This window comes from Trachemys scripta, chromosome 4, assembly GCF_013100865.1.
Source record: "Trachemys scripta elegans isolate TJP31775 chromosome 4, CAS_Tse_1.0, whole genome shotgun sequence".
Taxonomy (NCBI): domain Eukaryota; kingdom Metazoa; phylum Chordata; order Testudines; family Emydidae; genus Trachemys; species Trachemys scripta.
In genome coordinates, this window is record NC_048301.1 from 81135673 (window position 1) to 81159392 (window position 23720).

The 23720-nt window shown below is 40.5% G+C and overlaps 1 protein-coding gene across 1 annotated transcript in view; it reads left to right on the forward strand.

Annotated features, from left to right (window-relative positions):
- The window catches only part of FBXO3 (F-box protein 3), a 31708-nt gene extending 8527 nt beyond the window's left edge, over positions 1–23181 (forward strand). The window contains exons 4-11 of the mRNA XM_034769711.1: positions 5162–5276; positions 8145–8349; positions 11326–11371; positions 14323–14407; positions 16316–16438; positions 16958–17073; positions 18083–18273; positions 22009–23181. Coding sequence (XP_034625602.1) covers positions 5162–5276; positions 8145–8349; positions 11326–11371; positions 14323–14407; positions 16316–16438; positions 16958–17073; positions 18083–18273; positions 22009–22134 — 1007 coding nt within the window. The 3' untranslated portion in view covers positions 22135–23181. The remainder of the gene's footprint in view (positions 1–5161; positions 5277–8144; positions 8350–11325; positions 11372–14322; positions 14408–16315; positions 16439–16957; positions 17074–18082; positions 18274–22008) is intronic.
- Positions 23182–23720: the final 539 nt, after the last annotated feature.

The following is a 23720-nucleotide window of genomic DNA, read 5'->3' on the forward strand; positions in this document are numbered from 1 at the left end:
TGGCTGTTGGCCTATGTTAAACGTGGTGTGTGTTTGTCCAAGCCCAATTTCCAGAGGATGAATGTCCAGGTTGCACAAAGCACTATAATCACTGGCAGCCTCAGCAAAGAGTCCAAAGATTGAATTATTGTGAAAATTTAACTGCCTTCTTATTGAATAAGAGATGCCATACAGTGAGGAAACCTACATTGCTTTTGCCTGTACTGCACCTATCCTGTAATTAAATAGGGATATTGTTTTGATGGCTATCAGGGTGTCATAATAATGTGATGGTAGTATTTAATAATTTCATTTCAAGACTTGGATAATAGAGTCGAGAGTTCACTTATAAAACTTATGCATGACACCAAGTTATGTGGGGTTGCAAGTGCTTTGGAGAGCAGGATTAGATTCAAAACAACCTTGACAAATTAAAGAATTGGTCTGAAATCAACAAGATGAAATTCTGTAACTACAAGTGAAAAGTAGTACATTTTAAGAAGGAAAATACAAATGCACAATTACAAAATTGGAAGTAAATGGTTGGGTGATAGTACTGCTGAAAAGGATCTGGGGTAGGGTGACCACATCACCCAAGTCAAATATCGGGACGCGGGGGGAGGGTAACGCGGGGGGTGGGAGGAGAGGGGCCTGGGCGGGGGGGGGGGGGGCAAAAACAAAAAACAAAAAAAAACAAAACACCCTTCCTCAACAAGCGCTGGAGGGAGGCCCGGGAGACACAGGGGAAGCGCGGGGCTGGGGTGAGTAAGAGTCCGGCCTGGCCCCGAGCAGGCAGGACTCAGTTGAGTGGTAGGGAGAGGAGTGGGGCGGCCTGCGGGGCCAGGCAGCGGCTGTTCTCCACCCCAGGCAGCGGGACTCGGCAGCAGCCGCGGGGGGAGGAAGCGGCCGATGGCCAATCTTGGCGGCTGCGGCTCTGGCGCCCGGGCCCAAACCCCCTGGGCCTGCTGCGGGAACCCAGCAGCGCGCACGCTGCGCGCGCCCAGCCCCTGACCAGTCATGTCTGGGCTGCTGCCCAGCTGGTGCTATCCCATGGCGGCCCCGGAGTGGGGGCAGCAGGCCCCAGCCCCCCCCCCGTTCCGCTCGGGTCCCGCAGGGGAACGAACGGGGCTGGGCTGCCGATGCCGCCGCCACGGGATTTCACCACCTGGGCAGCAGCCCAGACGCGACTGGCCAGGGGCTGGGCCCAGCGTGCGCGCTGCTGGGTCCCCGCAACAGGCCCGGGACTCGGGGGGTTTGGACGCCAGAGCCGCAGCCGCCAAGCGCCATGGCCGCTTCCTCCCCCCGTGGCAGTGGGCGCTGCAGCAGTGGCTGCTCCCGAGCCCCGCTGCCTGGGGGGGAGAACAGCTGCCGCCTGGCCCCGCGGACCGCCCCACTCCTCTCCTTACCCCCCAACTGAGTTCTGCCTGCTCGGGGCCAGGCCGGACTCTTACTCACCCTGGCCCCGCGCTTCCCCTGCATCTCCGGGCCTCCCTCCAGCGCTTGCGGAGGGAGGAGGAATGGTGGGCCTGGGGAAGAGGCGGGGATTCGAGGAGGGAGCCAGCCAATCGGGGGAGGAGGGGGTGGAGGCTGGGGGGGGTGGGGGGATGCGAGCACTTCCGGGCTCCAGGCTCCAGCGCATTTCCTTGTTTGTCCAGTGTCCCGACCGACGTGCGGTCAGGATGCGGGACAAACAAGGAAATATCGGGACAGTCCTGATAAAATCGGGACGTCTGGTCACCCTAATCTGGGGGTCCTAATGGGTCACAAATTGAATGAGTCAACAATGTGATGCAGTTGTGAAAAAGGCAAATATTCTGGGCTGTGATGTGTCATATGTAAGGCACAGGAGGTAATTTTCTTGTTCTACTCAGCACTGGTGAGTCCCCAGCTAGAGTACTGTGTCCACTTCTGGGTGCTACACTTTAGGAGAGATGTGGACATGTTGGAGAGAATCCAGAGGAGAGCAATAAAACTGATAAAAGGTTTAGAAAACCTGATCTTTAAGGAAAGGTTAAAAACTGGGCATGGTTAGTCTAAGAAAAGAAGACTGAGGGAGGACCTGATAACAGTCTTCAAATATATTAAGGACTGTTATCAAGAGGATCATGATCATTTGTTCCCTTGTCCACTGAAGATAGAAGTAGTAGTAATGGGCTCAATCTGCAGTGAGAGAAATTTAGGTTAGATATTAGGAAAAACTTTCTAATTGAAGGGCTAGTTAAACTCTGGAATAGACTTCCATGGGAGGTTGTGGAATCCCCATCATCAGAGATTTTTAAGAACAGGTGGACAGACACCTGTCATGGGTGGGCAAACTTTTTGGCCCGAGGGCCACATCTGGGTATAGAAATTGTATGGTGAGCCATGAATGCTCATGAAATTGGGGATTGGGGTGGGGGAGGGGGTGCGGGCTCCGGGGTAGGGCCAAAAATGAGGTGTTAAGGGTGCGGGAGGGGGCTCCAGGCTGGGACGGGGGGTTGGGATGTGGGGGGAGTTAGGGCTCCGGCTGGGGTGCGGGCTCTGGGGTGGGGCTGGGAATGACGGGCTGGGAGTGCAGGAGGGTGTTCTGGGCTGCAACCGAGGGGTTTGGAGGGTGGGAGGGGGATCAGGGCAGGGGCACAGGAGTGCAGACTTTGGGTGGCGCTTACCTCAAGCAGTTCCCGGAAGAAGTCCCCCTTCTGGCTTCTACACTGAGGGGCAGCCAGGCAGCTCTGTGCGCTGCCCCGTCCGTGGGCACCACCCCTGCAGCTCCCATTTGACGCGATTCCAGGCCAACTGCGGGGTTGGCGCTTGGCACGGGGGCAGCGTGCGGAGCTCCCTGGTTGCCCCTATGCGTGGGAGCCAGAGGGGGGACATGCTGCTGCTTCTAGGAGCCGTACAGCGCCATGGAATGCGCCGAGCGGGGCAAGCCCCAGACCCTGCTCCCCAGCAGGAGTTCAAGGGCTGGATTAAAACATCTGAAGGGCAGGATGTGGCTCCCAGGTCATAGTTTGCCCACCCCTGGTCTAGGTATATTTGGTCCTGCCTCTGTGTGGGAGGCTGGACTTCATAACTTCTCAGTGTCCCTGTTTGCCCTACATTTCTCTTATTCTGTATTAATTCATAAGTTTGTTTTGAAGACCCAATTTAAAACATCTCTGCATAAAAAAGATATTTAGTCAAGTGGCTTTGAGCTAAAATACTTTAAAAAAAAAAAAAAAGTCTGTAGCCTCATATTAACTTTGTCTTATGAATGTTTGCTTGTAACATCAGAATCTATAAAGCAAATTGAATGGATTTAATATATTTTAAGGGCTTCTAATTTTTAGTGCTTTATAACATAAAATGTACTCAGGCAGGTTTATAGGTATCTATTTGGTCCTATTCCATATAAAGCCAAAAGAACTCAGACCTTGTTAAGCTTGTTTCAGTCTTCTGTGTGAAACTGACCAGAAGCTGTGCTGAGCTGTTGGCTCAAGTTGGAGTGTGGAATAGCAAAGCTCAGAAGCAGAGAAGAAATTTCCCCTCCTACAGAGAGAAATTTCCTCTCCTGGGGTTTACTCTTGGTGATTACTAGGTTGTGATTTTTTTTTATTAGAAATATTTGGAAAACAGGTTTGTAACTGTTTACAATGACTATTAAATGTTGCTTTTTTTGGTACTTTATTTTTAAATATGTTTTAATTCAGTAATAGATTTTTAAAATAAGAAGGGACAATTAGATCATCTAGTCTGACCTCTTGTATAACAGTGGCCATAGAATTTCATCCTGTTGTCCCTGGATTGAGCCCAATGTTACTGATATAAACATACAGCCAAATTCAGGAGCAACTCTACTTAAATTAAATGGAATAGCTCCATTGAGAGAGTAGTTGGCTAGCCCTAGGAAATCATAACATGGGAAATGTTCACTATGTGCAGTTTTATATAGTGGGAAGAGCAAATCTCTTTCAGGATCTCAAAAGAGACACCATATGAGAAACTTAGAGTAACTGAAGCTTCTCCAAGATTGGCTTTTTTATTGTCTTTTTGCTGGAAATTTAAAGTGGCCATCTCTGCCTTTAGTGAAACATTCTAAATTATATGGTAATGATCAAAAAAGAAAATCGGCACAACCTTTTTTTTTATGGTAGCAACTAGGAGCTACAACTTGGTTGGCTGAGAGTGGCTGAGTCAGGACTCAGTCAACTAACTTCCAGTGGTCAGGGCAATGTTTCTTTTCTTTTAGGGAAGGTTCTAAGAGTGAGTCACTTTGTTTCTCCAGCCCGTGCTGTTGAAGAAACACCTACTTCTAATGGATTAGTATTGTTGAGATCTCTTAGGAGGCAAAAACAGACTACTGTTATATGAGTAACCCTTGTTCTGAAATTTGTGATACTCTGGTATTTTATGTTACCTAACACACTAGCGTACTATTGGAGTTAGTACCATGTAATGAACTCCCAGTTTGCTTGAAGAAGGAGATGGTAGTACAAATAATAATCTGAATTTTGAATCTTCTTAGATGTATTAGTTAAGATAATGCTGTCCATAATTATTCTTGCTATTGTGCCCAATGGTAAGCACCAATATCAAGGGTCATTGGTCAAAAATCCTACTTTTGAATTTAGAGAGTCACAGTGGGATGAATAAGGAGAGTGATAACCTTAATTCTGAATTTCTGGACTTTTGGATGATTCAGTCAGATCATTTCTATTTTTGTTTTCCTTTGCACTAAATGTAGAATAAGACTGCTCCTAAAACAAAACAAAACTGTTTTTTAATTCACTGCACTTTTGTAATGTCAAATGCAGTTGAAACTTGGGTCCTTGTGGTGGCTGGAGGGGGCTTTAAAATGAGGTTTTTTTTAAATTCATTGTGCATTTGCTGATGCCACTATAGCATAGCTGAAAAACTTAAAAACATTTAGTTAGGCCAAATTCTGCTCTGACATACAGCAATGCAGCTCCAGTGAAATGATGTAGGTTGCATTGAAACCAAAGGGGTTGCAACTGTGTAAATGAAAGTAACATTTGTCTCTAGTTGTCTTAAGAGCGCCAATTTTTGTCAGGCATTATCCAATTGAATTTTAAGAGGGGTTTACACAAAGCAAAGTACTTCAAGCAGGATCCAATTTATTGAGATAATCTCTGAAGCAACAGTTCTTGTTTCTCTTGTCTGAAGCTACCACCTAAAAAAAACCCTGTTTTTAATGTGTTTGCAGATAGTGTGCAGGAGGAAGACCTAGATGCTGTGGAAGCACAAATAGGTTGCAAACTCCCTGATGATTATCGGTGTTCATTTCGTATTCATAATGGACAGAAACTAGTTGTTCCTGGGTAAGGAGTTAAACCTACTATCAGTTCCATTATTTAATTATTTCTTTTTCTTCATGGTGGCCAGTTCAATTAAACTGAGACATGGAGTGAGGATTGCAATGCCTGCTGAGCAGGCTATGCAAAATATTATATACAGTATAGAAGTTAGCTATTGTGTTCTCTGGGTGAAATCTTCACAAGAATCTATGTCCCACTGTCAGCAGTGCCTTAGCAGTGGGACCTAGGCATCTAAGTTCCTTTGCAATGGAGCTAGGATCCTAAATGCCCAAGTCACTTTTGAAAATGGGACTTTAATGCTTTTGGAAAGTTTTACCCTTCATAAATTAACAAAATTTTAGCCCTGGATATTTATGGCCCTCAATTACACCAATATTTACAGAGTTACTCTGGATTCTCTGTGTTGTAATTGAGAGCGGAATTAGCCTATTTTGTACCAGAATTTGCAGAATAAATGGTGTGATAAAATGGTCAGGGAACTAATTTCCAGACCTGGCAATACAAGAATAGTCTTAAGTGTGGAGGTGGAGCCACCGGAAAAACAGAAGAATAGAATAAAAATTTTGAACCTTACAAAATATAATTTTTTAATTTTTTTTCCATATTACTGAAAAGATGAAGTCTCCCTGAAATGTAAAACTGACAATTCTTGGTATCTTAAACAAGTGACTAAACATGGTTGCATATTGTGCACCTTCAAGCCTCTCCTGTTTAGCACACTGGGCTGTATTTGAGGGAAAGTGACATGAGTGGTAGAAATACTTCCAAGAATGGTATGTTGATGGAAAAGGATGGGGATCTGAGGTGTGTGTTTGAGTTGGCTTTTGCATGTTTGTGGCACCTCTAACTTCTCACTGGGCGGCAGCTTGAGCCTTTTTGGGTATCTTTTTTTCCCCCAACCCTAGAATCAGGTGTGTAAGAAGTAACCAGTTCTGCATATTCATGAGGATGACTTGAACCGTTTACAAGTAGGTATTCTAGAAGAGATTTTCAAAAGGGAATTAGGCAATGGGAGTGACATGCCTTGTTCCCCTTTGAAAATCTCCCCTCTGTGGACAAGTCAGTGATTTAACAAAAGCCAAGTGATGTAATGGAACTGGTCAGGAAATGGTAAAAACTTCTGGAAATGCTATCCTAGTATGACTCTCGAGCTATTAAATCCTGGCTTAATATTACTAATGTATCCAAACTGCACATTTTAAGAGAAAATAGTGAAAGACCTAAAACAGCTTCTTGAAGGATCTGATCAGTGTTACTCTTGACACTTCAGAAATTTCCAAAGCTGTTTACCTGCCACATAAGAGTGTTGTCATGCTTAAGCAATGCTTTGGAGTAACTAGGCCTGCATGCTGAGACAGTTTACGTTTTTATCCTATTAACTCTTCCCCACTTCTTTTTTTTTTTTTTTAAAGCAAGCTAAAAGTGTGAAAGCTCCCTTGACTTTTGTTTTGTTCTTAGCTCGAATACAGATACCTTGAACTACGCACTGTGTGATTCTCTCTCCTTTCCCCCCACCAGCTGCCAGTTATGTTGCATTAGAATTAAAGCTCTTTCCAATGTCTTCCAACAAACACATCTCTCACCAGCCCATCTGTATTGGAAATATTTGTACGTATAGAGAGCTACTGGAGAATGTCCATCAAATTGTGCCAGAAAATGAGAATGCTGTAATCTGCAAAATTTTGTGGTGTTTAACACTACATGTCAAAGTTTTCATGATTATTTTAGGTGTCTGCTTTTTTTGATTTAGTGTACGTTTATAACCTATGGCAGATTGGCCAGCTAAATGTGAACTACACCTCTACCCCAATATAACATGAATTCGGATCTAACGCAGTAAAGCAGCGCTCCAGGGGAGCGGGGCTGCGCACTCCGGCGGATCAAAGCAAGTTCGATATAACGCGGTTTCACCTATAACGCGGTAAGATTTTTTTGGCTCCCGAGGACAGCGTTATATCGGGGTAGAGGTGTATTTTTCAGATTCTACTGATGAAAAAGAGAAGCATGCTTCATGGGGGTTTTCTTTTCCTTCCAAATGTAACTGAATAATTTTCAAGTCTATGTAAATCCTAAGTGCAGATCCATAAATATGTATCTGTTAAAATAATTGCTGACTTGTTTCTTAACTATTCTTAAGGGATGAGCAGAGTTGTTGAATTTTATTAACTTCTTACATCTGGCTTCAGTCTCAACTCATTTTGTGAATGAATCTAGGTAACAATTATAGAGTAGCAGTTGTGTTAGTCTGTATCCGCAAAAAGAACAGGAGTACTTGTGGCACCTTAGTTAGTCTCTAAGGTGCCACAAGTACTGTTCGTTTTTTTTTTTCTAGGTAACAATATGTCTTGTCAAATATTGGTTACTAAAGTTGACAATTTCTTGGCCTATAGAAACTAAGTATTCATGAATATTCCTTTTAGTCCTGAAAAGAGTTGATGCAAAACTTGAAGTGCAGAAATATAGTCCCAGTATCTGCCTGTGAAACTGCCCTATTATGCTATTTCAATGGTGAACAGATGTCCTAAGCTGCTTTAACTTGTGAGACAATTGACAGTCACCAGAATGTCCCAGAACTCCCTTTCTTCCTGTGCTAAGCATGGAAAATGAGCATGACCATATTTGTTAAAACCGCTAAGTTTTTTCTTACCCTCAAAAAACAAAAAAGAAATCTGTAAGGCTGGTGTTATGAATTGAGGACCTGATTCTGTAGAAAATATTACAATGCACACTTCTCTGGGTATTAGTATTATGCCTAGATGGCAGAATTAGACCTTTGAATGAGTTGTTATTCATTGAGTAAAAGGTAAAAGCTATCTTTGTATTGTTAATCAAGTATTCATTGTTTCTATTTTTGTTGTTGTTCCTTCTAAGGTTGATGGGAAGTATGGCACTATCCAATCACTATCGTTCAGAAGATTTATTGGATATTGACACAGCAGCTGGGGGATTTCAACAGCGTCTTGGTTTGAAACAATGTCTTCCTTTAACCTTTTGCATTCACACTGGCCTGAGTCAATACATGGCACTGGAAAGTGTGGAGGGTCGTAATAAATATGAGATCTTCTACCAATGTCCAGTAAGGAAGAAATGTTTGTTTATAAATTTATCTTTTTTGATAAAACTGGCATTTGTCCTTTGCATGTTATAAAACATGTGAAATATACAGTATGCACAGTTTAATGAGTGGATGCTCTGTATACTATGACTGAGAGCATTTAACTGGTAAATAAAAATATCTTTGAGTTACCCTCAGGTGTACACCAAAATTACACAAGAAGACTATTTAACACAACAGTGATGTGACCGTAGTGTGTAATGCAGTTACTCCTGGGGGAATTCTGTGCCACTGCGCAATGCAGAATTTTGCAGAAATTAACATTGTGCGTGCAGAATTTTCTTTCCCCCAAAGAAATGGGCTGCAGTGCTGCTAGCTGCTATTAGGGGCCACTGGACTCAGCAGAGCCCAGCTTGCACATAGAAGACAGTGCTGGGGGGAGAGCTAGAGGATTCCTGCCAGCTGCAGTTCCCAGCATGCCCTGAGGAAAGTAGAGGGCAGTGCGCAGGAAACTCTGTGCAAGCCTGGGACAGAGCATCAGGCTGTTTCTCCTTCTGGATCTCTTGCCTCTGGGGTGGAGGGGGACCCTGCAGCTGGGGATGGGGTGTGGGTATCTGGGCTGGGGGAGGGCCCCATGGTTGGGCTCTGAGGAGGAGGAGGATGTATGGGTGTATTGGTTGGGGGGGCCTGCAGGTTGTTTTGTGGGCAAGGGGTTATGAGTGTCTGCCCCCCTGACTGGGCTCTGGGGAGGGGAAGGGGGCAGAGAAACAGGAACTGGGTTGTCATAGGGGTTTCTTTAACTCTCTACTCCTGGGTGAATTTTTGTGTGTCTGTATTATAGATATACTTGCTGACAGGTATTTTGAAATAAATTACCAAAATAATTGAAACTGGCATGATTATGTAGTGTTATTTTGACAAATAAAATTTATGGATTTTTCCAGAATTTTAAAATATTGTGCGCAGCTTTTTAATTTTTTTGGTGCAGAACGCCCCCAGTAGTAATGATTGTAGCCAACTTCTTTGCAGATTTTAAGACCTCATCGGACAAACTCATCCCTGCTCTAATCTATTTAATTTGGTAGAATTATGCCAGGCATGAATTTTTCCCAGTCTATTTTAGCAAGTCTCACTTTTTCATTGTTAAACTTTGTTTTGCACAGTGGGGGATTTTGGATTTAGCAGTGAGTTATAGACTTGTTTTCTAGAAACAGCAAGAGAGAAAAAAATTGAGTATGATCTTTTTGAGAAATATACGCTGCTTACTCTACAGTGAAAGAACAGAAGATCAGTTTGTCTTTTTAAAAAAAGACAAACAATTTAATCTTATTGAAAGCTGTATAAAATTGCTTCTGATACTACAATGATGGCAATACCCTAATATCGGAGTCTGGTTGTTCTCGCTTGCACTGGTATAATTCCATTGATTTCAGTGGCGTTTACTCCTAAGTCTCATTAGTGTGTGTGGAGAGAATCACACCCTCAGTTCCTGAACAGCTTTGTCTCTTTCACGGATTAAAGTGCGAGTATAGTCAGAAAAGGGATTGTCAAGATATTCTCTCTTTAAGTATCAGAGGGGTAGCTGTGTTAGTCTGGATCTGTAAAAAGCGACAGAGTCCTGTGGGACCTTATAGACTAACACTTATTGGAGCATAAGCTTTCGTGGGTGAATACCCACTTTGTCAGATGGATCCTCCACACACTATTCATCTGACAAAGTGGGTATTCACCCACGAAAGCTTATGCTCCAATATGTCTGTTAGTCTATAAAGTGACACAGGACTCTGTCCCTCTTTAATAAGTGGGTCTGCTATCTGTGTTCTATTTTATTGATAGGAAAAAAAAAATTCCTGCTCTGGTTAACATTGCTGAACCAATGCAGCTTGTCCACTGTCAACAACAAAATTATTTACTAAAGTCCAGTAGTAGATTTTGTACTACCTGTGGAAAATGCACAGAGTGAACTCTGCTTGATTTCCCTATTCCAGGTTGAGTTTACAGCATTAGCAATTATAAGCTAACTTTTAAAATATTTGTTAAAACTTCCTAACTGGTCAGGTTGTACGTTACATACTAAACTGTGCATTTTAAAAACATACACCAAGGTTAAGTCTGAAACCCTCAAAAGCAAGGTCACTCGCATTCAAAAATAAACTATTCTTAATTATTCTCACTGTACTAAAATTATTGCAGTACATATTACTTGGCATCACAGTAGAACTGCAATGACAAGCAACAACAGAAGATACCTTGGCTACAGTCTTAGTCTTAATTTTGAATTGGAATTAAGCTAAAACCCCTTGAAAAGCAGTTGATTAAACTGTTGAATTAATTCTAGCTGTCCGTGGGATTCAGCGCAAATTTGTAAAGAAAGATGCCGGGAGCTTGGAACTCTCAAGTAACAGACTTTATTAGAGAACCTTAACCTGTTAGGATTTCCTAGTTATTTCCTCATGTGTAGCAGTGGGAGTTCTAGTCACCTAACATTGATGGGGACATTGAAAAAAATCTTGTACACCTTTTTTATGTTATGCTAAATGTCTATTTTGCCTGGACTATATTATGAGAAATTGAAGGCATTTAAATGTTAATATTTGTGTTCCTCTGGAGACAATACAGACCCTTTGGCAGGAAGGAATATAAAGATAGGAGCTCTAAAAATGAGGTGGAATTAGTTTTCAGATTATTCTAAGGCTGATTTATTTATTTATTTATTTATTTTTAAATGATGCAGGAAGCCTGATTTTTCAAATGCGATCTCCTTAGTGGAATGTCCCAATTGTGTTTGAATGCTCATCTTGGCACTTAGACACATGGGACAGACATTTGTGTCTTAAATACTGATTTGAACATCTGATTGTGGGATTTGGATGCTCTATTGAAGAAGCTAGGTTTGGGCCTAGATAATACTAGGAAAATAGTCAGGTATTTAGGATGTCAAGAAAAAACATCAGTCTGCTTTTCAATATACACACTTAATTTTTGTTCCTTTTCTAGGATCAGATGGCCCGTAATCCATCTGCTATTGATATGTTCATTACAGGTAAGAGCATGTTGAAGTGGAAGGGAGGGGAGAGGAAACATTCATGCAAAAAATACCTTGTTTAGAGATGCCAGCGTATCTAAGCACTTCATTCTGTCTTAAGTTGCATATGTTAATAAAAAATATACCTATGCTGAGAGCTGTTTAGTACATTTGCACAACATTTTGACCTGCACAAAGTAAGCACTAAACTTGTACATGTATTCTTACTGCTGAGAAACTTATAACCGGTATTGGAACTTGAACAATTAATTGAAATCAGTTATAAAACCTTTTTATTTCCCTACTAATGCTTGTTACTTCACACCTCTGTTTTTGAGTTACTCAATACACTGGTCAGTCTGACAAAACATGTAGCAACTTTAGGGTAACCATCAGAGGAGCTGTCGGAGATTGGTGGCTCAAAAACACCGTGAAGTGTAGCCTGGGAGAAGGAATTTTTAGTAGCCTTTGCAACCATGTCACAGATTCAATATATATTGTGCCTCTCAATTAAAATTTCTTCTAAATGTAACTATACCTGAAAAGGAAAATGTTCCTGGATTTTTCAGGTTCTCTTTAACTGCATTGTTCAAAGCATAAGGAGGGGAGAGAGATTTTGGAGTCATTACTTGATGACTATAGAATTCTTATGATGTTCTGTTGACATGGGCTGGGACTGTAGTAGAAAGTTTCTCAAATCTTTTTTTTCCTTTTCTACTGAAGGCTATTGGTAGGGCCCTATCAAATTCATGGCCATGAAAAACATTTAACGGACCGTGAAATCTGGACTCCCCTGTGAAATCTGCTCTTTTGCGTACTTTTACCCTATACTGTACAGATTTCACAGTGGAGACCAGTGTTTCTCAAACTGGGGGTTCTGACCCAAAAGAAGGTTGGGGTGGGTCACAAGGTTATTATAGGGGGGTTGTGGTATTGCCACCCTTACTTCTGCACTGCTGCTGGAGGCAGCGCTGCCTTCACAGCTGGGCTCACATGAATCATGAAATTTACTATTTAAAAAAAAAAATCCTATGATTATGAAATTGATCAAAATGGACCATGAATTTGGTAGGGCCCTAGCTATTGGCTATGGAAGCCTTCAACTAACTGAACTGCTTTCCTGTCGAGTGAAAACAGAACCTTAGTTTAGACTCCCATTAATATGCATAATCTATACTAACCTGCATCACAGGTTGTTTCTAATGCAACACCAATGATGAGTAATAGCCCCACTGGGCCATGCCATAATATTTTCATTTATGGGTAAAAGAAAAGGCAAGAGAAACTCTTACTAAGACTTCCTAGTCTTCTAGTCCTGCAATTTTGGACTTGCAGTGGCTGTGTATTGGAAAACATGTCACTTATTCCGCCCCAGAGGTAGCTGTATTGCAGTTCTGGGTGAGGAAATCACTGTCGTCTTCCTCACAAGAGTGTTGAGGTTTACTGTCTCGTTCTTTGAAATCTTCAGATGAAAGGTGTTGTAGAAGTTCAAAGTACTATTCTAATTATTTGCAATTTGTGAGGAAAATGAACTGTTTTAGAGATAGTGACTGCAGTGATCTAGTGTTAATTATCACTTTGGGTTGGCCTTGTCCTTATGGAAACAATGACTTCCAGTTGTTATGGACCAGTATCCTGGCACAGCACATTCCATGTAGATGAGAAGATTAATCTGCTAAGTATTTCCTACTTCCATATAAAAACCAAGTGTTCAAACTGCAGAGTGAATCATACAGCTAGTGTGCACCCCAAACTCTAGCATTTCAAGGCCAAGACAAAATGTTGAAGATGATTGGGTGGGGTGATGGAAGAAGGAAAATGGAGAAGATAAATTATTGGAGACTTCTAAGCAACAGAGGAGCCCCAAAGATGGCAGGACACTACAAATACCTAAATGTTTTTTTAGGGCAAAATTAGGAACAAGTGAGTAAATTGTGTTAATTATTGCTTTGTGCCATAGCAACCCTGTGTAGCTTGTGAGAAATAGAATATTATGAAATCATTAACTTAAAAACAAACATATTTCACATCAATAATATAAACCAAAATTTAAAGAACTATTTATTGATCTTCCACTACTAAAACCCATAATACGTTGCCTGAATTAATTGAATTGCCTATAGCTTATTTCACTTATAGAGGATAATGTCTTGTCTTTGAGGACTTCGTTCATTAAAGGGACTCTGTCAAGGTTGAATCTGCCCAATTATTGAATTTTTATGATCCTGATAAATCCAGCTGTTCTCAAAATGATGACTGCAGGTTTTTGGAAAGCTGTTTCTATATTGGGTGACCTATAAACTCAGAGCTCTGAGCTTGTGGTGGTAACAGGTGTGCATGTTGCACATTCTTCCACCCTAGGTCTTGTGAGTACAGAAACTTACAAAATTTGCTAGATTTCTTAAACTTTAATACCTTACCTGTTTATATATGCAGATCCCTACAAACCAAAACCAAGTTTGTACGTCCAGTAATAGACCTACCAGCTTTAGCAAATAGAATATTGGATTAACTGTGGAGTACAGTGCCTAGGAAATAGGTATAGTAATTACATTACTTGTAAAGCCACCATCTCCTTAAATCATGCAGTACCAGCAAAGGTCTAAAAGGCAGTTGTTAAAGTATAAAAGCATCCAGAATTGTGCGAGGTACTTCACAATATAAATAGAAAGCCATGGTTCCTGGCCTGAAGAGTATACAGTCTCATTTTAGATGTGACACAGTGAGTGGAGGATAACAAGCAAACCATTTAAGCCATAATTTAGTTCCCAGCAAAAGCAGAGTTCAATTTTTTGAATAGAGCAGGATGAGGAATGTGTTACTCCACTACAGAGGTCTGGGAATTGTTTATATTAAAGCCAACTAGCTTTTATATTGCCTATGTTTTTTAAAAAAAAAAAGTGAATATTGTAACTGGCTTAATTATAAGAGTACCTGCTCTTGTAAAACTTTCCCTCTTTGGCGTCTAGGTACTTCTTATTTGGAGTGGTTCACATCTTATGTAAACAATGTCGTAACAGGCGGCTATCCCATCATCAGGGACCAGATTTTCAGGTATTGTGACTTTTGATCTGTAATGCAGCATAATTATAAGGAAGAGAAAATCAATCTATTTTAAATGCTGATTTTTTTTTCCAAATAGCTGGGTGCAGATGTGTATGACATGAGGGTAAATGGATGGGGAGAAGAGATATGTAATATATACAACAGATATAGCTGCAGAAATCTAAAGGCTTAAACTAATCCTGTTTTGTTACCAGGAATATTAGAACTAGTAGCATCACACTGAAGGGATTGTAATTAATACCAGCTCTAACTCATCTGACTGCCAAGAACTTGAGGTGCAAAATAAGTGGGCTAGTGAGCAAGATGCAGCCGCAGATCGTGTAGGAATTTATTGAAGAGCAGTTCTGCATAGCTCAAAAGCTTGTCTCTCACCAACAGAAGTTGGTACAATAAGATATTACCTCACCCACCTTATCTCTCTAATATCCTGAGGCCAAAACAGCTACAACAAAACTGGTAAACAAATGACATTTGCTATTTTAAATAAGGGATTCTTTCAGTTTTATATGGTCTATCTACTATTAATTTGAATGTTGTATTGAATACATGTATTATAATACTCTAAACAAACAAGATTTGGAGATGGATTTACCTTGAAGCTCCAAGTGCACTTCTCTAGATGTTTTTGTTTTTATCCTGGTTGTGTATAACAGTAATTCTCAACCAGGGGTATGCATAAGGGAGTACATCAACTCATATAGATATTTGCCTAGTTTTACAACAGGCTACATAAAAAACACTAGCAGTCAGTACAAACTAAAATTTCATACAGATAATGACTTGTTTATACTGCTCTATATCAGAGGTCCCTGAAGTGTGGGGCATGCCCCCCCTAGGGGGATGTGGAGAAAGGTCTGGGGGTCAAGGGTGCATGGTGGGACCCAGGCCAGCTCCCACAAGGGTGGGGAGGGAGTGCCACTCAGCTCCTCCCCACCCCCCGCTGTTCTCCAGTCCTGCCCTCAGCAGTCTCCGGCTCCTGGCACCAGCCCCAGCCTCGGTGCGACTCCGCTCCAGGCCCCGTGCCAGCCCCGTTCCTGGTTTGGAACAGAGACTGGGGGCAAGGCCAGGAGCGGAACTGCATCTGGTTGCAGGCCCGGCTGTCTGACCCACTGCAGCCCAGCTGCGGCTCTGCTCCTGCCCCTGCCTTGCCCCCTGACCACAGCCCCACTCCTGGCCACAGCCCCACCCCCAGCTGTGTCCCCAGCCTTGGCCCCCTTACCTTTGTCCGCGGGCCCCCTCTCCACGGAGTCACAGTCTGGCTGGGGGGTGGAGGGGGGAAGCAGGGGTAAAGGGGGGAAAGACTCCCAAAAGTTTGGGGACTGCTCCTCTATATTATATACTATACACTGAAATGTAAGTACAATATTCATATTCTAATTGATTTATTGTATTTGTAATTTTTACCATATAATTATACATTTTTTTGAATAATAGTGGGCTGTGATGCTCTCTTGTATTTCTAAGTGAGGTGAAACTTGGGGGTATGTAAGACAAATCAGACTCCTGAAAGGGGTAAAGTAGTCTGGAACAGCTGAGAGCCACTGATGTATAATCGCCCCTTTTAAGATTAATGGGAGGCTGTAAGATGTTGCATCTCCAAAATAGATTTGTACCCAACCTAATGTGAAGAATTGCATGAAGACATTTCTAAAGTCTGCTCCTGTAGTTTAAGGCAAGTATTGCACTGTTGTACTAGTGCATTCACAAAGACTAAAGAATGACTAGTTTAATTAATATTTTTTTAATTTTGGGTTTAATAATCCAAAATACTACTAGTGTAGCATGTGGAAACGTATTCATCAAAAATATCCTTTTAGCATCTGTATTGAACCCGTTGAATTGGGTTACACGATACAAAAGAAATTTCCAACTCTTTATTATGTTTCTGTTGCACAGGTATGTTCATGATAAGGAGTGTGTGGCCACAACAGGAGATATTACTGTTTCAGTCTCCACATCTTTTCTACCTGAACTCAGTTCTGTACATCCACCACATTACTTCTTCACTTACAGAATCAGGTGAGAATAGCAAATGGGCTATCTTCCTGGTAACAGGAGAGAGTCCTGTCTGGAGTTCAAGCCTCATGACTGTTGCATGCGTACGCATAGTACTCAGAAGTATGGAGAAATTTAGATACCATATACATATGGGGCTTGGTGTACAGCATGCAATATATTTATTTTAATAGAGTTTAAATAAAAAAGCTATTTGACTATTTTAAAACTTGGAAAGGGTCTTATCGTTGTACTTTTGTTGGGGGGTTTCTTTTCACTAACAATATATAGCACATATCACTTTGCAAACATGAAACATTTGTCACAATATTTGTCATGAGTTAGAGAGGTAGGTAAGAGGAATAATAAAGCTGGGATTAGTGCTCTGGTGTTCCTACTTTGGTCTCTACGCAGGTCACTAGAACATACCACTTTCTCTAAGCAGTAGGGAGTATAGGATAGTATTTTAAACATTTTATGGTTGTTTTTAGACATGTCAGTAAGGCGTTTCTAAGCAAAAACTATATTTGATTTGGGTCATAGAATTGAGATGTCCAAAGATGCTCTTCCTGAAAAGGCTTGTCAGTTGGACAGTCGGTACTGGAGAATAACCAATGCCAAAGGTGATGTAGAAGAAGTTCAGGGTCCTGGAGTCGTTGGTATGTAAACTGAGAGTTTGAGTTTTATTTTAGCATTTCGAGCATTCCAGTGATTAATGTGAAAATTCTGTAACTTCTGGTGGAGCCATTCTCAGAAATGATGCAAGATGGTGGCTATTCTCTTCTCCTAGCAAACATGCATTCTGTTCTACTTTCTCATATTGCATTGTGTGTAAGTGAAAGTGTTAAACATTAACTTCAATTTTAAAGGATTTTAAGGAATATAATTTTTGGGCATATATATTGTTGGGCAAATCTGTATATTAATATACAGTAGTTAATATTAGTATAAGTAGTCAAACCATTTAAAGATTCTTGAATTACTTAGATTGTAAGCTCTTTGGGACAGGAATTGTCTTTTTGTACAGCACTTAGCACATTGGGGTCCTGGTCCCTGAGTGGGGCTCCTAAGCATTTTGAGAATACAAATTAATATTAATAATCCTGAAGTCTCCAATGCCATCTGTTTTTATCTATGTATCAGGGTTAACCGCATAGACTTAAGTATTTTTTTTGTTTGTTTTTTAGAAATGATTTGTAGCAATAGTTCTGATTTTAAAAAACAAACCAAAAAAAACCTCTTCTTCCTGCGCCACCCTTCCTCTCTTCCGCTCCCCCTCCCCACCCGGCCCCCCGGATATTGTTTGGGCGTTCTTGTCCTTTGAGCTTGTTATAGTGACTCCTGTTCAGCAAGTTAGGCACTTCTGATTTAGTGAACAACGTTGTCTAAAAAACTGCTATTCACTTGTGACTGAAAGTGATGCAAAGATAACTAGTCACTAGAATGTTCATTTAAAACAGGATTTGTTACAACAAGCTTACCTCTTGTTATTTGTATAGTACAGTTACAGAAACACAAACTTTTGTTACTAGCTGTGTACTGCAGCAGAACTCTAACTGAACTTAATGGCTATAGAAATTAACTATATTGCAAGGGAAAGTAAACGCTATTTATACCTATTTTAATTCAAAACTCCCAATGGCTGTTTGTTGTTTTTTGTATCTGCAGGAGAATTTCCAATAATCAGCCCAGGTAGAGTTTATGAATATACCAGCTGTACTACCTTCTCCACTACTTCAGGATACATGGAAGGATACTATACCTTCCATTGTCTCTACTATAAGGACAAGTTCTTTAACGTCATAATTCCCAGATTTCATATGGTGTGCCCAACATTCAAGGTGTCTACAGCACGCATGGTAAGCTGAGAGACATTTGGTATTGTCATTTGTGCTAGGCTTTTATCCCTAACGCTTTTGCAGAAAACATGAATGAAATTAGCTCTAATAGAACAGTATAATATACATTCTCTAGATAAAGGGCTTACCAGACTCCATAATCATGACACCTTTTTCCAGTTTTATAATTTTATTTCATTTCTTAGTATTATAATGTAGATAATTCCCTACAAGGGTGAAGGAAAAGACATACACACCCATATTTTGTAAGTGTGTGTGTGTGTGTGTGTATGAGTGAGAGACCCCCCCCCCCCCCCCCCCCAAATTTCCTGTCCCCTAATTTGAATTCCTCTGAGTTCTTTGGGGTGATCATATAGCCAAGAGAATATAACACAATAGATTAATTGAATCTAACAATTATCACTTATGATTAAATGTTAATGTCACCTCATGCTTGGATTACTGTGTACACTTCATGTGCGGCTTCCCTTAGTTAATCCAAAAATTTGAGTGGAGTAATGGTCTGTCTGTCAAGCAGCACATGCTTGTTAGGTGCAGCATATGTCACTGGAGTTATAATTTGCATTTTGAATCAAAGATGGCTTGAAGATAAGATGTTTAATTTTTATCCATGAATCCCTAAGGGCAGGTCTTCACTACAGGGGGGGGTCGATTTAAGATACGCTAATTCAGCTACGCGAATAGCGTAGCTGAATTCGACCTATCGGAACCGACTTACCCTGCTGTGAGGACGGTAGCAAAATCGACCTCCGCGGCTCCCGTCAACGGCGCTTACTCCCACCTCCACTGGTGGAGTAAGAGCGTCGATTCGGGGATCGATTGGCGTGTCCCGATGGGACGCGATAGTTCGATCCCTGAGAGATCGATTTCTACCTGCCGATTCAGGCGGGTAGTGTAGACCTAGCCTTAGTGGGTTGGGACCAACCTGCTTGATGGGCCACCATTTTCCCCTCCCAGTGGATGGAGACACTGAACTTCAGTCATCTTGACAATGAGAGTAGACTAGTAATTCCTCCATGAGGGGTCTGCTATTCTGAAATGGCTTCTACCTGCGCATTCTAGCCCAGATGCTAGCTCATGTCTGTGGACTTTTGGGGCATGCTTCCAGGCACATCTATTTATGCAGGCTATTGCAATGTTGGGCTTTGAGGGAGAACAGAGTTTGATGTTCTGCAGGTGACTTAGTTTTATTTTTTTGTAACTTGTGACATTGGCATCTTTGTAACTGTGAAATTGGATGGATACACCCTTATTTATAAATCTAAATTGTTACCTATTTGAGCTCTTTCTGTCTTGGTGTGACCTGATTGTGGTTTGCTTCCTTCTACATCAGAAGAATGTCTCTGCTTTTCTTGATAGAAGAGAGGTTTCCATACATGTGCTAACCAGGCCTTTTAAGCTGTTTTGATTTTAAGATCAAAACAGACCTTAATGTTCATCTAGTCTACCCTGCACAACATAGGCCATGGAATTACACCCAGTAACTCCTGCATCAACTCCAAAAATTTACTGAATTGCTGTTCTGTTGAATGATTATCTAGTTTTAAGGTTTGGAAGCAGCTGGTGAATCTGGGCAGCTTTGTTAGCTTGTTTTGACGTAAATATAAATTGATTTGATAAAATCTGTAAACTGTCCCATGTCTAGGTAGTTCAATGGAATGTAGGGTGTTTAATGGTTTTCAGGCCCTGTAGTTAAACACTCGAAGCAGAAGGCCTTGCAAAATCCAGAGCAGCAAAACAAAACTGAGTTGACAAGCAAAAAGAGCCCAGAGTCAACCGATTCCATAAGAGGGAAATGAAGCTGCTAATTACACTGGCATCCATGTGCAGGGCAATGCTAAAGAGGAATATGGGCAATCAAGTGATGCGATTAGGAGAAGATTACTTTTTAAAAAAGCTATTTTGGGAAACTAGCACTGGTTTAGGCTGGTAACAGTGAATACAAAGTGCCAACCGAGGTCACACTTGTAACAGCTAAATTGCTTTTTTTTTTTTTTCTTTCCTTTGGTTACCTTTATTTAAACCAGGACCTCTTTTCTGTTCCACAAGTTGCAGAAATCACTTGCATTTGATTTGATAATTTCTCTGCCTCTTATACAGATGCTTAGCAGAGGATTATTGTATATTAAAGTTGAGTAGTACACTGATATTTTAGAGTATTCACTCAAATTCATACCTAGTGGCTTAAATTCTGCTCTGTTACATACTTGTAAAACAGAAAGAAAGAACTAATTGAATTCAATTGTTAGTGAAGAGCTGGGATTTTTCTTGGCCCACAGCTGGGAAGAATTTGCAGTATTAGTGCCAGTAAAACCCAGATTTAGTTTTTTGTTCTTGTTTTTTAATGCAAAGCTATTTATTTAAAAGAATTTCACACAGGCAGCAGAAAGGTTATACCATGCTTTTTTTAAATAAGCCTTAATTTTTCAAGCATAAACCCTTAGTAACTATGTTGGCCCTACACAGTATCCTGGGGCATGTCTACACTACAGCCAGGATTGATGCTCTTAGATTGATCCACTGGCGTCAATTTAGCGGGTCTAGTAAAGACCCGCCAAATCGACTGCAAATCGCTCTCTAGTCGACCCTTGTTCTCTACCCCAACAAGAGAATAAGGTAAGTCGACGGGAGATTTTTTTCCCATCGACACCCCCCCCCCCACACACACACACACGCAGTGTAGACCCCGCGGTAACTCAACCTCAGGTACGTCGACTCCAGTTACGTTATTCACGTAGCTGGAATTACATAGCGTAGGTCAGCTTACCTCGGTAGTAGACATAGCCCTGATTTAACAAACAAAGCAGGTATAGCTACCAGTTCTAGATGAAAGCCTTTATTTTGGGAGGGTGGGGGTGTGGGGGGGGGGTTGTTGGGTTTTTTTAAGCACTTGGTCTGTTACAAGCCTTTTCAGATGTTAATCGGGGTGAAGGAAGGAGCATGTAATATTTTCCAATACTTATACCCCTTTTTTAATCAAGTTATATGTTCTGAAATATGCCCTTTTAATGTTTTGTAACTTGTTTTTCTATAACATGAACAGACTAAAGGCTGGCTGAAATTTACTTTATTATTAACTTTTTGAGTTAGCTCTTGGTTGTGCTACAGGATTAGTTAACCCAGTTCAGTTAGTTAGTTCTATGTTCACTATTTTCATGTTTTTTGTGTGATTTGTTTGGTAAACATGACTAACCATGACCCTAGTGGTTTTTGTTTTTTGTTTTTTTACATCAGCACAAACACACAGAGCCTGGATAAACATCTAAAGTACATAATTGTGTCAGTGTCCAAGTGTAATGTCATCACTTTCAGTAAACTTTCATACAGCTTGTCTGGTGCCAAAAAAAAAAAAAAACCTGCTCCCAGAATTCTTCAGCAAATTCAGTCATACCAACCTTTACCAAACTCATGTCAGCCACAATAATTTATAATAATTCAACACCATTCCAACAGTTAGTGAGTCAGATTCTGATTTTATGAATAAAAGTTTAAACAGATTAGAAATATAATTGCCATGTAGATTAAATTTTATAAAATTGATACATGAAAACAAATCTGATTTAGCAGTATTTTCATATTTACAGTAACTAGTCTTTATCGGAGACTGACTTTAAATGTGATATAAATGACATCTTGATTTTAATTTTTTTGTTACATTGTTAGCACTTGATCAAAGTGAGATTTAGGAGGCAATTATTAAGTACTTAGTTAAAAATGGGGGTGCCTTGTTTATAGGAAACTAATCATAATGAATATGCTATGGATGAAGATGAAGACTCAACAGACACTGATGAATATGAAGACAGACGTAGAGTCTTGGATATTCCTGCCCCTTCTGGACGCTGTCCACGTCATACCTGATCGAACTTCTTTAAAAAAAAAAATAAATAAATAAATAAAAAACTGTTGGTCAGAGAAGAAGTTTAACTTCCTGAGGCTACTACGTAAGACAGCTTCTGAATATTGTAAATGAATTGTTTCTTTTCCACAGCAGGACAACTAGCATGAATACTGGTGCCAGTTCTAACTTTCATCTGATTGGATTATAGGGATTTTTTTTGAAGGGTAGGGGGAGGATTTTGTGTGCACTTTTTTTCCAAAGTGCAAAACCGCTTGACAGTCTGAGGTAATCATATCTTACATTTTTAAACTATTTCCTATTTATGATCATATTACAGACATGGTATGGGGATTTGTTTTTATACAAGCATTTAAAACTTAGCAACAGACAGAGAAGTTTGCAAAAAGGTATATAATGGCCTTTCACACTGACTTCCAATTGTTAATTTCTGCTATGAATGAATGAAATTTGCAGTTAGGCCTATGTAACCCCATTGGGTTGGATCAGGTGCTCATGTACATTTTATATTAATATACAGATAGCATAAAATTCTGGTGACTGAGTGCGTAAGTTTGAAATGAAACAAACTTTATTTTTCCAGACAATCTGTCTTTCAACTTACTTTATAATAAATATCTGATGATGATCACAGATACATGCCTTTTGGGATGTAGTATAATTCATAATCTGTTTACTAACAAGCAATTTCTGACTTATTACATAGTATAAATTTGTAAATACTGTTTCTGAGTTTTTCCTTTATATGCTGTTTGCTATCTGACTTTGTGGTAAGTGACACAAATTTTATGTGTAAGACTAAGTATTATCATATGTTTTCCTGAATCCTATATGGATTTTTGTAATTATGCTTGATTCACAATTGGGGCTTAGCAGTACACAGATGTCTAAAAGCCTTATATTTAAAGAAACATTTGTTTGTTCTATCATTTTATTTTGTTTCCACTGCTATTAAAATAAATATATTGCCTCCATTGTTCTAAATGTTACTTGGAACTATTCCTCTTGCTAAGAGTAGAGCAAGGAATTAAAAGTTGCAACTGATGTCACATTGTAGTTGGTTGCCCTTCTTCACACTTACCACAGCAAATTCCCTCCAGCTTGGAGAGAAACCAATATCTGGCACTGATGGACCCAACTGAAACCTCATTTGCTGGATATCTCCTTGAGTAATGGTTGGCTGCAGCTATTCTAGATTGTGGCCACTATTTCCTTTACATGATTTTAGTCCCATTAGATTCACTTTTAAGTTATAGTCTTCATGTCAGGGAGGTTTTCCCAAGGCAGAATTAAGTAGAACCAGGAAATGTTACTGGATTGAATCCTGTTTTACTCAGGAAAAAAGTCTATGGAAGTAGGTGAGAGATGTAACTACCTCGGTCTGCAGAACTCTGCCTGTAATTGATAATGAACTGTACTAACAATTGGAATACTTGAAACTGCTCACTTGTTTTTACTAGACCGTCTTAAATATTGAGTGAAAGGAAAATACTATGTAATGTGAGAGAGCCTTGATTCCTATTTCAACTAAATACAAAAGGTTTTTTTTAAGAATTAGTTAACAAAAGATTAGACTTTAACTTTCAGC